Genomic DNA, 18,071 nt, shown 5'->3' with positions numbered 1-18,071 from the left:
CGAGACGCTTCCAAATCAACATTGGGATATCAAGAATACTGAGCTTTGTTTATTTACTAAAAATAGTAAATATCCGAACAACTTGCCAAAACTGCTTTGATGGGTCTGAAACTGAAAATGTCTTGGCCAAACCTCGCACTGAACCCCATAAAGAATCTTTTTGCCCCCGAAACCTAGGCGAAGTGATCTGGCACAGAATTATAATGTCCCAGAAAAAGGGGACATTACAGAAATTTTGAGTTCAATAATATTTTTTTATCTTTGTTATTACTGCACTAACTTTTCTGGAAGTGATTTAGTCCATTGACATTAGTGTTTCTACATGCAACGTAACTGTGCATCAGTCTGCCATCAAATTGAAATTTGGTAAGAAACTTTACACTCCCTAGCAAGAGGGAGAGTTGATGTTTGGTAGCTTTAGTCGGATAAACCTATGAACATATAATTATATATGAGATATAATTTATATATGTGTTTATCATATTTGAGATATAAGTTTATTATTATATGAGAAATATATATATATATATATATATATAACTATTATTATTATTATTATATTAATTACAAAATAATGAGTAGACATTTCCATGAAGGAAGATGTCTATTTCTTGGCTCATTTTCAAATATAAATAAAGGAGGTCGCTGCCATTTGAAATACATACCTTACAGGCAATGCAAATTCATTTGCAGTGATCTTGATAGAACAACACAAAGCTACCCCCTAGCATAGGTGGCCTTGGGATCGTCGAAGTTCATTTTCACATAAGTTTCTTGAGCAGGCTTCCAATCTGGCTATTTTGATTTTTCTCATAGATTAAGTTGATTCTATTTACCATTTTTACTGCCAGCATTAGCTGCTGTTAACCTTTGCCCTTGAATAAGGATATGGGAGTTGTAATTTCATATTTTACAGGAAAATTGGGAAATGATTACTTTTAGAATGAGCCCTTTATATGGGAGTAGTTATTGTTATATGCAGGAAAATTTAGAAATTACTAATTATTGTGTAGTTTGAAGTTTTTTAGCATGGTTATTTCTTGTCAGTTGTCACAGTATCTGTCAGGTAACTGCCCTAGTTTTGGGCGTATACTTTGTTCATTGGTTAGACTCACCTTGTTGCATTTTACTTCACATGTTTTTTTTTGTTTCCAGTGCATACCTAGGACACACCACTGGTAAGATACCAAGACTTTTTCTTATCTTGAGAAGCTCAATCAACACATTTACTTCTTTTGAAAAATTATAAATTCTTGACTCTGGTTATTTGGAACTCCTTTTGTACTGTAATTAAAACATTTATACTGGTATCATCTCTAATTTATAACTACAACATGTTTCGCAGCATTATGTTTCTACTGTACTGTCAATTGTTTCTGCCAGTTCTAAGCTTGTAAATTGGCATTGTTTTAGCATACAATTGTTTGGTTGTTTTCAGTTAATACCAAATATATTTTTTACTTTAAACATAGTATCCTTGATTCTTCTCTTTAAAATACATAAGCATATAGGGAAATTGATTTTGCTTGGGATTGCATTTGATGTTTGTAATGTGTCCATTTCTTGGCCTTGCATCCTAGTAAGGGAGTTGAAAATCTGATTGAATTTGATACTATGATGCAGGCTTACATCAAAGACAGCTGTTACATATTAAGGTTAGTATATAAATGGTTTTCTCCTGTTGTTATAATCAACTCATTAAGTGAATAAGGATATAGTTTATTTTGCTTTAACACCGTTTACTTGTTCGACACTTTTAATAACATATTTTATGCCCAGTTGGGTGTCTGGATCAGAATACTACCAGAACGTTAAACACATTGACAGCAGCTGAGCATTGAATATTACGTCCCTAAATGTTGCAATGGATGAAAATAGTAGGCAACCTTCCCCACCCGGAGTTACATTTTCTGCTTCTCCAAAGCTGCCACATCCACAAAATTCTTCTCAGCCCATACCAGGACTGTTCCCTCAAAATTGTCCTTTGTATGCAACCAATCCTCAAGTAGACTGTAGACACTCATCAACTTTTGCAGAGCAGCACACAGTGAAAAGTCAGTCATCTCATCCATCTTTGCAACCTAATCCAAGCCAGCTACTTTCTGCACCTCAGCTAAGTACAGAGTCTCAAATCAGCCAGCCAGTAAAGCAGTCACATCCCACTTTTCGGCCATCATTGCCCTGGTATCCTGTGTGCGCAGGACAGCCTCCAAATTTTCAACATGTGCAAACTCCATCTGGTTTTCTCCGGCCTCAGTTCACTTCTCAAGCAGATGCTGCACATTATGGCCCAGGAGTACCCACTGCACCATGGCAAATGCCTTATCATTCAGGGCCTTCAAATCAATCTGCTAATCAACATGTACCATTTACGGCTGGGTTGAATTGTGGACAGCCACATTTTCAACAGCAACAGCAGTTTGAAGGACGAATTCCTTCTAATCCACCCTATGCACCAAGTGGACCTGCTCTCACAGAACCACATAATCAATCACTTCAGCAACTGGTATCAAACCAAACAAACCTATCCAACCCACCACAAGAGAGTATTGCTTCTCATGAGAATGGACAGTTGCAGCATCTTCAGCAAACTACCCAAGATAAGCCTTTGGGGCCACATAAAGGTGTATTAGAGCAAAAACTTGGAAACATGTCTGAACAGATTGATAAGAATGATCAGCCAAAATCCAATCGAGAAAATAAGCGCAAATCACGGTGGGATCCTGTACTAGATCAAAATCAAGCTAAAGAGCAAAGTGCTGAAGAAAATGTTAGGTCTTCATGTTGTTCAAATTCATGGTCAAACAATGGGCAGCTGGAGCCTACCATTAGTATATCTCAAGGATCATCTGCACCTGCTGCAGAAATATTTTCTGCATCTCCAGCAGTTTCAAAAGGATTACATTCCTTCAATGAAGATAACATTGAAAATGCTGTCCGGGATGCAGTACTGCGCGAACAGGTAAAATTATTACAGAAGATAAGTCTCATCTTTCTATTTGCTTATCCTGATTAATCCGTATCTGTGACCTTGGTCAGGAGGTGGCTACCCAATATGTTATCAATCACCAAAGGTGAGTTTCAATTGACACACTTGTGTTACAAAGTATCATTTCTCATTTTTCTGTCCTGTAAAATCTACTTCTTCAACAAATGACAATTTTTACACTAGTTAGAGTGGTATCATTCAAATTTTAATCTTCATTGAGCTTGTTTTTGTATATTGAATGCTCTATTATGCTTTGTCTGCCCTTTTAAACTCAACTGCAGACAAGGGAGGAGGTGGAGTGAAGATGCGGACAAGGAAGATAGAGATATTTTGTCAGAGCGTCATGACTCTAAGGCTTTGAAAGTAAGAGCATATTGATTTCATTTCTGAATTGTTTGTTGCCTCTATGACATATGTGATAATTAGCCATTGTGGTAGAAGTAGATTGGTTAGTTGTCTCTATGACGTGATAATTAGGTATGTTATTTTTTTGGCAGGAGGTTCTATTGAAGATGACAACTGACCATCGTACAGAGGTGGCTTCCAAGCGGGCTAAGTTAACTCATCCTAATCAAGGTGGAAACTGCCACTGTGAGAATGACATGCTAGCTTTAAAGCTACTTTTCTTTTTTTCCCCCGCCTGTGACAAACCCTTGTTCTTCATCAGTTCATTTCACTTGGTTCTGCTGGAAATTTTTCTCAGCAGAAGAATTTCTTGATGTAGATTATTAATCTTTATGATGTAGATTATTGATCTTTACGTGGCTTTTGTATATGCTTTGACCTGGGATTTACCCATTCAGGGTCATGCCTTTGTTCTATATTGGTTCTAAACTTCCAAGGCCTCCAAGTTTTAGTTTCAGATACTATGTTTGGTTGTTAAGAGTTCTTTTTACACTTACGATCAACTATTGCACAGCAGTGTACTGTTGTGTCTCACATCCCTACTTTTGTCATCCCTGACCATTAATAAATTTCTTCGTTATCTGTGCCAGTCCTCTGATACCCAAGTCACAGAATTTGCAGACTTTCTTTGACAATTTTGAAATTCAAAGAACTCATAGAAAAAAAAATAGCTCATACTACCTCAAAGATTCTAAAGAGTATCTTTCTTTTTCTTTTTTGAGATTAGTGAATTGAGGGATATATTGAGGTGCACAGACAAACTAACTCTCTTCACCTTATGTGCCACTCTTCACTTTCTTTGGTCATACATTCAAATCATCGTCCCAGCCTCATGCTCAATCTCCCACTCCATTACTATTTGGGTGACCTTCAAGGGATCCAGCAGTCAGAATTTCAACACCTGGTTCAATATACAGAAATTAACAACCTCTATTGAGGGTGATAGGATGATACACAAGCCAAGCACCCCTGGGATCACAATCCTCTCCCTGTGAACAACACCAGGCTATCTTGTTCAGCTATAAATGATATAGCAATCTTTATCAGAGTAATCTAACTGTTTTCAATGCCGTTAAAATGCTCTGCAGCTGAAGTCACTTGTATTAGGATCTAATGGCTAGCGGAACATAATCAAATGGTTTGGCAGTTTTGAGCAGAGGCAGGTGAGTAAATGCCTGCAGCCACATGGAGGACAGAACTGCCACAGGTTACTTAAAATGCCACCAATGTTTATTGGTGTGAAATGGAAATCGAAGGGAAAGTCCAATGGCCAAATGCTGCTTGAGGGGCAGCAAAAGGTGAAGAGTCAGATAATCAATGTTGCTGTTAGGTTGAATTGAGGGAGGCAAAATGTTTGGGAGCAGGAATTTGAATTAGTAAATGCGGTTGAAAGGGCAGAGTGAAAAATACCAGTGACTATACCTTTGGCTTGACTGTGACCATTTCCTCTTCCTGATTTGTTTGTTCTGCAATTGTCTTCCCTTGCTGGGCAGTGTTGTCTGTTTGTCTTGGCTGTGACTATTTTCTTTTAGTTGGTTTGTGATGATTCTAGGCAGCAACCATTTCTTTTCCTCAGCAGCAAAAATATTCAGGGGACTTGTGGGAAGGTGAATAATCAGGGAGATAAGCTTCCATTTTTGTTTGGTAGATGAAGCTATTGTAGACATATGCAGTCCACAACATTAATAAGCATAGCCTCTGGTACTAGTCGTATGGTAGATGAAGCTATTGTAGACATATCTGGTCCATAACATTAATCTGCACATCCTCTGGTAATAGCTATTACCAGAAACTATGTTATATTAAATAAAGCTATTATTTTGGAGGCTGGCTAGCTGGGTTTGTCACTTTAGTGGCTTTGCCAAAAGTTCCAGTACTAGGAGCATTTGCAAATGAGCAAGTCTTGAGACAAATGTGTGGCCACATAACGCTCATATTGCGCACTACTGTGAGCATCAACTGCTGCTACAAGTTTGCTGAGACTTGTCATCCAACTCAGAGAATTGGTCAGTGTTGGAGGAAGATGAATGAGAAAATTGATGCTTATTGTGCTCATGACTCTTTTGTTTCTTTGTCTTCATCTTTTAGTTGTCCTTGCCTTTCGCATCATGCTTGAGCAAGGGCTTCTTGTAAATTTTTAAGTCATAATTGGGAGCTTTGATAGGCAAATTGCAAGGAGTACTAATATTGGGATTTATAGAAGCCTTTTGAGCTAAACATTCACCCTTTTTGTGATAATGGATAGGATTGTTGGAGCGATACGTAGAAAACTCAAATATAGGGGAAGGTTTCTCTTTTCCCTTTTACTTACTATGTCATGCTAGAGAGCCTTTGAGAGCATATTGTTTTGTTTATAGATATTATTGCTATTTAGAACCTCATAATGGTGATCTTTTGTTATGCATTGGTAAAAAAATGCTGATGCAAACAAGTGCGACAAGGTTGGATAGCCAAGTACTATCTTTAGATGAAATAAAAAATAGTTGTTCTTATCAAATTTCATGAGCTTGAACCCTTTGAGTTTTGTTAATTCGAGTTTAATGCCACTACAAAATCAAATATTTAGTATTCTGAGATGAAACACCAAATCTCCAACTCTCTCTTGAATAAGGATGTCCATATGCTAACAATGTGTATGGATTGTGTGATCAAATGAGACAACCCAAAGGTTTCTTATAGTTGTGGACATAACTCAATTTTATGATGTGATATGTTTGGTATCACAAAAGCCTAAAGGACTAAAGGTATTCAATCAATGGCTATCAACAACTTCAACTTCTTCCAGCCAAACAAACTGCAAAGAGATAAGTGTTTAGAAAGCTATTCTACTTCTAGGAACGTAAGACAATGTTGATGACGGGGTGACCCTCTATTGAGCCCTTGCTTTGGTATGCCAACTAGGCATAGGAGGGTACTATATTCTAAGGATGTGGTAATGGTTTTTACATTGTCAATATTCATTCAAATGCCCTAGGAAGGTGCAAATAAAAATTGAACATTTCCAATCGAAGTTAAACATTTCCAATTTAGGTTCAAACTAGCCTTGCATTGCTATGGTCACTAGCTCTATTAATCACCATTCATCAATATCTTCCATTCGTCTACTTAACATGAATTAAAATCCTACTTTGAGTGAGGAAATATGGGAACCATGCAATACTCCAAAATAATACAAGCAATTCACCATGACGTCTAACAACGAATTAAGAACATTTTGGTAGTATCATAGCAATAGTTTCAACAACTCTTATTTACAAATGATAGGAGTGTGATTTATTTAGGAGCCCCAAATCCAATGAATTACTAGGATCAATTTGAAATCAATGACCTAGACGAGCTCATAGAAAACCCTAGTTAGGGTTGCTACAAATGTTAGATGCATAGCCAATAACAATGAGACACTACCTTGTGGGCTTATGAGAAAATTCAAAACTAGGAGAGCTAATAAGAAGGCAATTAGTCATTCAACAACTCATCATTAAGAAATTGTATGCCTCATTCTCTTGTTATTTCAAATCCACTTCCTTACCGTTAGGAACTCTTCATTGTTTTTGGGATTCTTTCTCCTAGATGTCTATTCCTAGTCTTGGACCTTTATTGTTTGGAGTTCCTTGTCTCTTCATTGCTCTTGGACCTTTATTTTTTGGAGTTCCTTGTCTTCTTCATCTTCGGACTTGATCCTCTTGATTTGTGGAACTTATTCATTTTCCTTTCTTGTGAATCTTGTTCTTGATCCACTTGTGTTGGTTAAATCCCCTTCATTGCTTAGGGTTCCTAGTCATCTTCATCCTCATGGGGATCCTTCCACTAAAATGTAATGTTCCTTTTAGGGACATTAGAAATATTGAAGTCTTATTCTATATAATATTAAAATTGACTCTGAGACATAGACACAAAATATTAAAAAGGTCAATTTAATGTTATACAAAGGACAAAGGGTCAAGGAGGAACGAGACGAAATACCTTACGGAAGTTGAAGAGCCTCAAGGGAATAGGACAAAAATCAGAGAGGAGCCGAAGAGTCTTGGTTTGTGTATTAAGGGGGGAAAGAGGCTCATTGTTGGGCATGCTTGATTTTATTATTCAATTCAGTTTTCTCTCTTGTGAGAGTCTTAGAAAGCTTCAACTTTCAGCTAGTTGGAGGATGTAGCCCTTCATGCGCAAACAGTGGATGCAAACCCATTGTCCCGGGAAACATCAGTTTAGGTGTTTCATTCGCGCTTATAGGTTCTTATTCTAGCATTCCAATCTTACTGTTAATCTGTATTTAAGATTGGGTTTTTTTGTTGTACTGGTTATTGTATTGCTATTGTAAAATGCAATAACATATTTTAAGGATTTATAAGAGTTTGCTGGTTTTATCTTATTGATTTGTAACATATGGTTATATGTTCAACATTTGAGATATTATTACGAAATAACGGGTTATACTCTTGTGAAGAATTCCTCAGGTTTTATTATAGCATTGTATTCCATTTTGCCTATATCTGAGTTTGAATGTTATATTTGAGAAAGGTTGAATAAATCCCTATTGGAATTACTATTGGTTTTCGATTGTGCTGGAAATTATCTGCAAAGTTTTATTGCTGATTATATTGTTAAAAGAGAAATCAGTAAATATCCGGTTTGAGATATTATAGTGGTATTAGAGCTAGTCTTCTTGCCAGCCTGTGTGATTTCCTAGTAACAGATTTAATAGAGATTGCAGCGTCAGAAGTAATTTCTATCCGATTTGGAAGGAGAATATAGTTTATGTCAGTTGATAATTGTGAGGAGCCGTTTCTTGTTGTGGCTTTTGGGATAGCATAACAGTTGTAATAATGGAAGGCATGAGATTTTAACAAGGTCGATTCCTGTTGCCGGGAAGCGAAGATCACCATTGTGCATGGAATTTTAGATTTACGATAAAAGCTAGAAGACACAGTAATCTTTGCATCATATCGACTATATCAAATTTTTGTTTTTAGGCATCCCATTAACCAACATGGTTGCCAACTTGAACTGTTGACCACATTTGGTTGTCATTCTAAGCCATTGAGGACCAACCGGCATAGCTGTAATAGAACACACACATTAGTAAGGGTGTTAGACATCATTGAGTATACCATACCGAGACGGGAGAGACAAAAAAAAATAATTCAAACTCGTATCTGTTGACTCTACAGACTCGGTTTGCTCTTATTTCCTGTAGTTAGCCAAAAGTTGGGAGTTAGGTTACAAGAGGGAGATTATCAGATAGATAGGCAGCCATTCTATAGGTATACCACTGGGACAACAGGCAGTGGGCTCATTCATACCGTAGTGGAATGGAGCACTTTGTATCTCCTTCACAATAAATGTTGCACTTAAAATACAAACTCCAGTAGCGACGACAGGGAACAACCACGTAGGTGTGGAGTGGCACTTGAGGAGAGTTTACATAAACCAAAGGTATTTCTTGACCACACAAGCACTGTAAGGAATTTGTTTAATGCTCAAAATGATGGTGTGAAAAGAATTGAACCTTTCTCAGTAAGGTTTCATTGGCGTGAGTTTTGGTGGCATTTGGGAGCTAGAAATTCACATGGGACAAAAGTCCTTAAACATTACAACACCATCTCTTGAAGCTAGCGTCGATGGTAGTAAGAGTCGTTCCGATAAATACAGTTTCTCGATAACAAATTTAGTGAGAGCAAACACGAACAGTTGTAGTTCTGAGGAAAATGCTGTAGAAATTAGAGTTATTTCCGGATAAACGTTAGCAGAAGTGAAAGTTTGGGAAGTGGGGACCACAGTGAATGAAGTTATCATTCATGAGAATGTAACCGACGGTGGTAGATTTTCGAATATTGCCATTGGAGATGAAACACCATCAAAGAATGTCAGACAAACATTGCCATTATACCCTGTAAGAAAATTCCTAACACGTCAGATCGACTTTCCATTTTGTATTTGCGGGAAGACTAGGCAAGGAATAAAGACGTTCGACAGGATCCTAAAATAACAAATTCTTTGTTGGAAATATTTTACAAATTAGGTCTTCTTGCTTACGAAGATGTCCAAGTGCTTCGTAATTTTAAAAATATTCTGAACTCAATATTTTCTGTCAATTTAGCCCAAAATGCTATTATCACAGCAAGTAGTGTTCGTGGAAACGATTTCCAATGTGGAACAAGCTGGATACTTGTTGACGATATTTTTACATACTGGGCCCTAAAGAGGGGCAGGGAAAATGGTATCTACATATGGATTTGAGAAGGGTTATTTCCTTCAATGTATTATGCTTACAAGAAGCAATCTAATTGGGATATAGAGTGAGTCAATATCACTTGGATATTCTAGAAAATGGAGTATGGTGCACTATAATGAATGGTACCACAGTTGGATAGAAAAAGTTAGAACGTTTCAACCTTGTTAGTTTTCAGTTTTGAGACTAGCAATAGACAAGGCCCGAGCTGACCCACTGATTGCCTTCTGTCGTTGGTAGAAATTGTGTATCGGCTGATGGGTCCCTTCGGAAAGGAAATTGTGTATCAGCCGACGGGTCCCTTCGGGAAGGAAATTGTGTATCAGCCGACGGGTCCCTTCGGGAAGGAAATTGTGTATCAGCCGACGGATCCCTTCGGAAAGGTTTTTATGTAACGACATGTATGTGGCCGACGGACTCCTTTGGGAAAGTTCTTCGGAAAGTATTTATAACCCCTTCGGGAAGCATTGTATTCAGGGGATGAGGATATCTTACCATGGAAGTATAATGTACTATGGGCATATGCGAATAATAATAATAGTTCTGCTGTTTGCTGTTCGTATTCATTGTCTGTTTATTAATTAACTGGTGCGGTAAACATTTGGTCTATACTTGGACAGCACATGCATTGTTTATGCAAATAATAGCAGTAGAGTGATTTCAAGTTCAGCGTGCACCCTAACTAAAACAAATCTTACAACAGTGGATGGAAAAAAATACAATCAATTCCTGGAGTATTAAATCATAACAGTAATATCAGATCTTAACATCTGGAATCACATGCTAACTCTTTGACGAATTCTGCCAGTTCAAATTTGTATTCTTTGTCATAACAACCAGGGTTCCTTACAGTGAGGCTAAAAACAATTGATGGGATGGATGTTCTCCTAAGAATATGCTAGTAAGGAGAAGGAATCTGTATGGGAGGAAAATGGAGAAACTAAGATTTTTGATGGCACAACATTATCCATGAAAAACATGGGAACTGGTAAATCCAATGAGGTAGAGGAAAAAGTAATCAAAGTGAAGGCATCACAGAGGATAACAAGTAATATTGCAGGCCTGATCAACTGACTTATCATCACTCGGAAGAGAAAGAAAGTATTGAGAAATTGTTATTATAGAAAATACAAGATTAGGATTAAATCATGAAAATTAATATGAAGCCACAACTGCAGTGAGCCCATGATTTTGAATTTGATATAAGAGTAGAAATACTTAGCATTTATAGAGCGTATAAAAGACTTCCTACCCGAATTCAGAATGATTTATCATTCAGTGATTACGTGGATTTTCATTCAGAGCAACAAAATAAGACTGATGTGGCAAAAAGAAAGTATTTGGATTTGGCTCAGGATCTCCTTGTAAAAGACCAGGGAAAAAATGTGTGTGAGGAATTTCTAGCAGATCAAACTTATCCAATAGATGTTCTTGTTAAAAATGAGCAGTCAACTACCATTGATTTACAACCTTCCAGTGAACATGTAGAAAATGTTACCGAGGGTACAATTTTTTATGTTGGTGAACTGGAGGTCAGGGTTGACAAACAGTCGAACGAGGATGGTTGCACACGAGGTAATAACAGATTGGAAATTTTATGTGATGGACCATATTTTAGCTACACCCATGATAGAAATTCAGAAGAACAATCCGAGATGACACTACAAGATGTTGAGCTGTATCAACACGATAAGGAAATGCATGCATTTAAAAATCAACTGAAGGCTAGTAAAGGCATAGTGGTGGCATCCTTGGTGTAGTATGACAGTACCCACGAGTTGATTGAGGAGCTCTACAGGAAGGCCCTAAGGGAAGGGGAAGGTGACTGGCATGTGGCCAATTTACAGAAGGTCAAAACAGTCCTGGAGACTGAAATTAGATTACTTATATCTGCTATTCGATAGGGATTATATTCTTAAGGTTGCTAAGATTTATGCAGCACAGTCAAAAAGAGAAAAGGATGAGATTGAGGATCTTAACAAGACGCTTAAGTATGTTTAGGAGGCATTGGGTGAAACTTAGTTTTCTCTATAGAGAGCAAAAAATCAAATCAACCTCATCGAACACTCTCGAGAACATGAGAATAGAATGAGGCAGGAGTTCTTCCAGGAAGTCATTGACGAACTTGAGAATATTCAACAAATGTATGATTTGGATAGCTGCCCCAAATGGTTAAGTAGCAAAACTTCAGAACACTTTCAGCTTGTTGACAACCCTTTGTTTGAAGTTGTTGCTGATTGAACGTCCGACAATCCTCTTTTTGTGTTAAATGAGGGATCATCTCTTATTTGCCACGAAGAGGAAGAATTTGATTTCAGACTTTGGGATCTTGGCTCAGATCCTAGCAGTGAATCCGGATCTCAACATGGGAATGATGAATCAACTTCTGTTGCTTATCATTTGATCAGCCTCAACATATTTTCCAATTTCATCCCATTCAGGAGTTGGGTGAATTTTCTTCACCAGCCTCTGAACAGTTCTTAGTGGAGTATTTATTTGAGGTTTGTGGTTAGATTCTCAACATCTTTCATACTCATAGCACATATGGATTTGGGAATTCTCCAAGTTTATGCCGACAGTATGAACTTCTATGTCCATGGGATGGTGGTTATAGCTTTTGAGCAGTTCATTTGTTACATCATCCACTTAGGCTAGGTCTTCACACTCTACTGGATTATACATGGACCTTGGATATATTTCTATCTCATCATAGCAGTGAGGCAGCGTTACAAAGTTTGGGATCCAGGTGCCGACAGATTGTATCTTCGGTTGAATGAGGATTTTATTGTGGTCCTATTCAATTTAAGGTTGAATATGGTGATGATCAGTGTTGATCAATTTAGAGGTGCTGAGTTTTTTCAAAGAGTTATATGGGATCCAAGGATCCGATTGATAGATGGATTGCAAAGAGTCATTTGGCTTCGCAGTGTGGCCGGAATTGTTTTCAGTTTGGACCACAGGGCTACCTGCAGATTCGTATGGGATCCTAGTACTAATTGCTTGGGGGCAAGCAATTTTAAGGAGGGGAGATTTTTAATGTTCCTTTTAGGGACATTAGAAATATTGAAGTCTTATTCTATATAATATTAAAATTGACTTTGAGATATAGATGCAAAATATTAAAAAGGTCAATTTAATGTTATACAAAGGACAAAGGGTCAAGGAGGAACAAGAGGAAATACCTTAGGGAAGTTGAAGAGCCTCAAGGGAATAGGAGGAAAATTAGAGAGGAGTCGAAGAGTCTTGGTTTGTGTATTAAGGTGGGAAAGAGGCTCATTGTTGGGCATGCTTGATTTTATTATTTAGTTCAATTTTCTTTCTTGTGAGAGTCTCAGAAAGCTTCAACTTTCAGCTAGTTGGAGGACGTGGCCCCTCGTGCTAGCAGATAGTGGACGCAAACCCATTGTCCTAGGAAACATCAATTCAGGTGTTTCATTCGCGCTTACAAGTTCTTATTCTAGCATTCCAATTTGACTGTTAATCTGTATTAAAGATTGGGTTTTTTTTTTGTACTGGTTATTGTATTGCTGTTGTAAAATGCAATAACGTATTTTAAGGAGTTATAAGAGTTTTCTAGTTTTATCTTACTGATTTGTAACACATGTTTATATGTTTGACATCTGAGATATTATTACGAAAAAATGGGTTATACTCGTGAAGAATTCCTCGGGTTTTATTATAGCATTGTATTCCATTTTGCCTATATCTAAGTTTGAATGTTATATCTGAGAAAGGTTGAATAAATACCTATTGGAATTACTACTAGTTTTCAATTGTGCTGGAAATTATTTGCAAAGTTTTATTGCTGATTATATTGTTAAAAGAGAAATCAGTAAATATCCGGTTCGGGATATTACATAAAGCCATCTTTGAACTTGGTCTTGATATCTTGATTTCCTTGGAGTGATTAATTTCTCCATTTTGATCATAGTCTTCTAAATTCTTATGTTCTTAGATGTTTGATGTTGACAATCTTTTTCATTTGTAGACCTTTCCTCCTTGCATAATTTGATCATCCTTGTGTGGTGAACTTCTCCTCTCTCATTGTTTGGGACATCCTTGATACCTTTGTCCATTATCTCTTCATTCAAAATCCTTTAGCCTTAATCCCTCACACAAATTGGAGTCCCCAACAACCTGTCCTTGAATTGTTTCCTAGTTGATCTTTATGGAAAAATCGATGTGATTAGGGACAAGTTGATCTCCCTATACGACAATCCTTATTCATCAACCATTTAACCAATTGGAAAGTTTCTATGTGTTGGCAAGAAAATAATACACGAACCTCAAAGTCTTGTTAAGGTCTCAAGGGATGCACGTTTCTTTTCAAACCACCTCACAATGCCGATAAGGAGTGCCAAGTAGATCAAACTAAGCAACATGGGTAGATTAAAGTAAGACTACGAGAATGCAGAGTTGATTAATGTAGAACCAAGTATAAGTGAGTTAACTAAAGAAACGTGGGTGCAAATGTGTCCAGTGATTTGTAAATTAATTAATTGTGAATTAAGTAAATGAGATAATAAAAGTGTTTTGATATTTGTGACCGAAAATACTAGCAACGTAAGAGATACTTCGAACTTCATGAGCTTGTTGCCTTGGACAAGTGTGCAACCTAGAGGAGGACAAGGTGGGGCACTGGTGTCTCATATAGATAGGGTACGTACATACTGCAAATAAAGACGCTAAGCCGAATAACTTGTAATGAAAATGTGACAAACCAAATAACATAATGTGAACGCACAAGCTAATAACTAGTATAAATATGTGAGATGTAGTGAGATGACAAATTAACTTGATATATTGAAATGGAAGAGAAGAGTGAAAGAGATAACATTTGTTTCAACATTTGATAATGCAATCCTATAGACATCTCGACTCCATGAAAATAGCAACACATGCGAAGAGGAAAATGGTTGGGTCATTCAAGAGGTTTGCCGTAGTCAAATCCTGCTTTGGTGTTTCTACCTCCACGAATGGCCAAAAGGTACGATAAAATGGTGATACATAACCAATAATGGAAGTAAATAACAATAATGGTATCAAATAGAAATGAAATAGAGAGGATAAATGCTCAAGACACTAGAGAAGAGAGAAAATTCCTTGAATGAAGATGAAAAGGCCCAATATGTGATGTGAATTTGGATGTAGATGCTTGGAACTGCTCAACAATGGCTGAAACCAACGAAAATGGTGAATTTGGGAGTAGAACATGTCTTTATGTAGTTTAGAAGAGAGTGTGACTAACAATATCAAAGAATGCAAGAGAGACCCCGAATGCATGCAAATGAATCCCTTTTAAAGGTACCAGATGAATCCTGTGTAGGAATCCCATCATTTTGGGTGTTATATACTATTAAATTATTATAATGTTTCTTTACTGGTCATCTCAGTTAGTCTTTAGTTTATTTAGTAGTTTCTATTTCTGTCTTTAGTTCATGATTGTTTCTTTTAGAAACATCGCCTTTGTAAATCTATATAAGGAGTTTCCATCTACTTCATTTAGTACAACTACAACAACATCGATTTACCTTAACATGGCATCAGATCGGATCAATGAGATTTCATAAAATTTGGCAAATTTTTTAAGAAAAATTTGAGCCTCTTTTGATGTGGAATTTTTGCTAGAAATTTGCTTTTCGATTTTTAGAAATAAAAATCATTAGAGGTATTTTATGAAAGTTTTGTCATTCGTCTTCGAGGATTTTTGTTGGAAATCACAACCTTGGTTAAGGGTTTTGATCCTGCGATTTCTTGGTTGTAGCAAAAGTCTAATTTTTGAGGGCTGCATGTAATTGCATGTTTGTTGTATGCACTTGCATTTTGTTGCATGTTGCTTGCATTTTTTGCTTTACCATGTGAAGTCTCGTGTTTTGCTTCCCTTTCTAAATTTCCAATGGGTTTCATAATTTTCCCTTAAAAATTTCTATTTCTGTAATTCACAGAGTTGAGTGGGATTCCTTGGTTGGGTTTGATGGAGCCCAAATTTCCAAGGTTTTGGGCCTCCATTTAAGTGATTATTTCTAAGCTTTCTATCCTATATTTTATCTCATAATAGTGCTAGAAGACTCCAAAGGAACTATAGATACCCATTGTTATGCAATACATTGGAGCCCGATGTCCTTTGATTTTTCATCATTAAGATCACGATGCATGCTTCAGAAAATGAATCAAAATCATATGCAAAAGTTGGGTGTATTGCTACTAAAGATGGTGAATGGGATATCTCAGAGCATCCACACAAAGAGTAAATGAATTGAAAGACAATGGACAAAAGTTGTAATGACAAAAGCTCACTAGAAGCTGTTCTGCGATTGTTGAAGGTTGACACCAAGCTAAAATGGAGTCTTGACTGTTGACACAAATTGTATTGAAGTTGTCACACTTTGTTCCCTTGGAAGATTTGAAGGAATTTATCAAACTGTCCCAATATGCCAATATGGAATAGCAGAATTGATGCCCAATGAGACCATGTGTCATCAAAAACTTAGCAGCGATATACACTATTCCAGGTTCAAGTAGTACCAATTTACATCAACATCTTGAAAGCAAGTCAGCAACTTGTTCTACAGCTGTGAATAATATTGGATCTTCTGGTACATGCTTCTAGGTACGGGTCTTCTCATTGTTTATATCCAAAGCATCATTAAGCGAAAGGACTTATCTGTCATGGGAGTAGTGATTTCCAAATGCTTTCCTCTGCCTTCAGTTGATGCTTTGAATCTGCATGTGTAAAAGATGCCACTTTACAGATAGCAAGGAACCGATATTTGAAGAATTAATATATGGTGACTTCATGTTATAAATCGGATTGAGCACATGATTGGATATTTCCCTATGCCGTGAGTCCTCTGATAATCCACTATTGGATTACTCAACGCAAATCAAATATTCAAATCAAATAGATGTCGTCAAATATATTGAAGGGATGCACATATGATATCGGGAGCAATGTATTTTTGAAATGATATGTTTTTGGAAATACAAACATGGATATGTTGCCGCCTCTAGAGAAACTAGTGATGAAGAACAATTCATGAATTGAATGAAAACGAATCTAGCACCACGAAGGATATCAATATGTATGCAAAGACATACATGTATCACAATGGGGTCTAGTATTTTTACATTGAAGAAAACAACACTTTTTTGAGTATGAATGGAACTGCACAAGCAACAGGGGAGCTTCTGACCTGAACGCATGCACATAGATGAGGAGTTATAAAGTTCAAGGAGACGGCAATATATTGCACATGTTTATATCGGGAAAATATTTGAGGGAAATGATCGTATTTATCCAAGTTAAAAGAGCTTTACTACAAAAATGGTGTAATTATTTATTTTTAATAATGTGACTATTCACTTTGAAAAGTCATGTCTCTATATTTTTAAGATACAAACAAGGAGACATTCATTTGTAAAAAACATATTCGAACATTGACACATTCTCAAGGAGTATTTTATATTACTTTTACGAAGGGAGAAGAAGCAATAATATGACTTTGTAATAAGAATTCAATTATTTTATTTTAATAAAAATATAAGAAGTCTTTTGTTTATTATTAAAGGCATGGAGATTTAAATTGCAGGCGAGTTGTCCTTTGCAATTATTTTTTGGAATTTGTATACAATTTAAATGTCGGATAAGTGGACATGGTCATCTAGCATTTAAACTTGATCATCACAGGTAGTATGAAATATTTAGTTGTTTCCGCATCTGTGTCAAGTTTGTCTCCCTCCCAGAGGAGTTACAATTCAATCTGGACTAATTTAAGATTGCATAAATATTTGGCGTGTCGCATTTATTTATATTTTTATTGTTAGCAATATAACTGCATAAGAACTTTATAAAGTTGTACGTGAAAATTCACCGAAGTTAACTCTATTGCACGGATGAGCAGAGGCACTGGTCTCTTTATTATTGAAGTCATAAAATCTAGATATTCCTTCCTACAAGCATCAAATTAACAAAACATTTAACTATTATCCAACATCCAGTTTCAATTTTCATTTTTGAGTTCGAGGACCTTGCCAGCGAGAGAACTCTAGAAATTAAAATTTGCTATAGAAAACACTTGAACCAGACAGTCAGCGTTTGAGGAGGAGGTCTACCCGCCTAGGTGTAGTGGAGCCTGAAGTGTAGGGGAATCGAGAAGTATTCCCGTTTATTGGCCAGAACTAATTGAGAAGTCTTATCGGAGAAGTGGCAAGCTCTTGGATTTCCAATCTGCGGTTTTGGGAACCAACAGGATTTATAATTTTTTCCTAAAAAATTAGGTGGTGGGTTTAATTGTTTTCCTCAAGAAATGGAGCTTTGTATTGTTTGGTTTTGATTGATTTTTTACCTCAGAAATCATGTTGGATTTTGTTTGATTTTTCACCTCAAAAATCATGTTTGGCTTTTCCTATTTTTCTCCTAAAAAATTGTGGCTTTTTGTAGTTTGTTTTGGG

General features: G+C 36.7%; 1 protein-coding gene across 6 annotated transcripts in view; it reads left to right on the top strand.

The window, feature by feature from the left end:
- LOC149570790 (WW domain-containing protein) overlaps positions 1 to 18,071 on the top strand; it is a 153,168-nt gene that overhangs the window by 48,726 nt on the left and 86,371 nt on the right. For 3 of the 6 annotated variants that reach the window (XM_089812354.1, XM_089812352.1, XM_089812350.1), the window contains exons 2-6: positions 1,624 to 1,655; positions 1,797 to 2,962; positions 3,040 to 3,074; positions 3,271 to 3,352; positions 3,487 to 3,565. In XM_089812354.1, coding sequence (XP_089668480.1) covers positions 1,865 to 2,962; positions 3,040 to 3,074; positions 3,271 to 3,352; positions 3,487 to 3,565 — 1,294 coding nt within the window. In that variant the 5' untranslated portion in view covers positions 1,624 to 1,655; positions 1,797 to 1,864. Of the gene's footprint in view, positions 1 to 1,623; positions 1,656 to 1,779; positions 2,963 to 3,039; positions 3,075 to 3,270; positions 3,353 to 3,486; positions 3,566 to 18,071 lie in introns of all 6 variants that reach the window. The other 3 variants (XM_089812353.1, XM_089812351.1, XM_089812349.1) reach the window with 1 other exon arrangement.

The sequence above is a fragment of the Cupressus sempervirens genome, chromosome 2, assembly GCF_028749045.1.
Source record: "Cupressus sempervirens isolate cs-2001-9-10 chromosome 2, ASM2874904v1, whole genome shotgun sequence".
NCBI lineage: Eukaryota > Viridiplantae > Streptophyta > Pinopsida > Cupressales > Cupressaceae > Cupressus > Cupressus sempervirens.
Note: the sequence above shows the minus strand (reverse complement) of the source record. Positions and strands in the feature narration are given on the sequence as shown.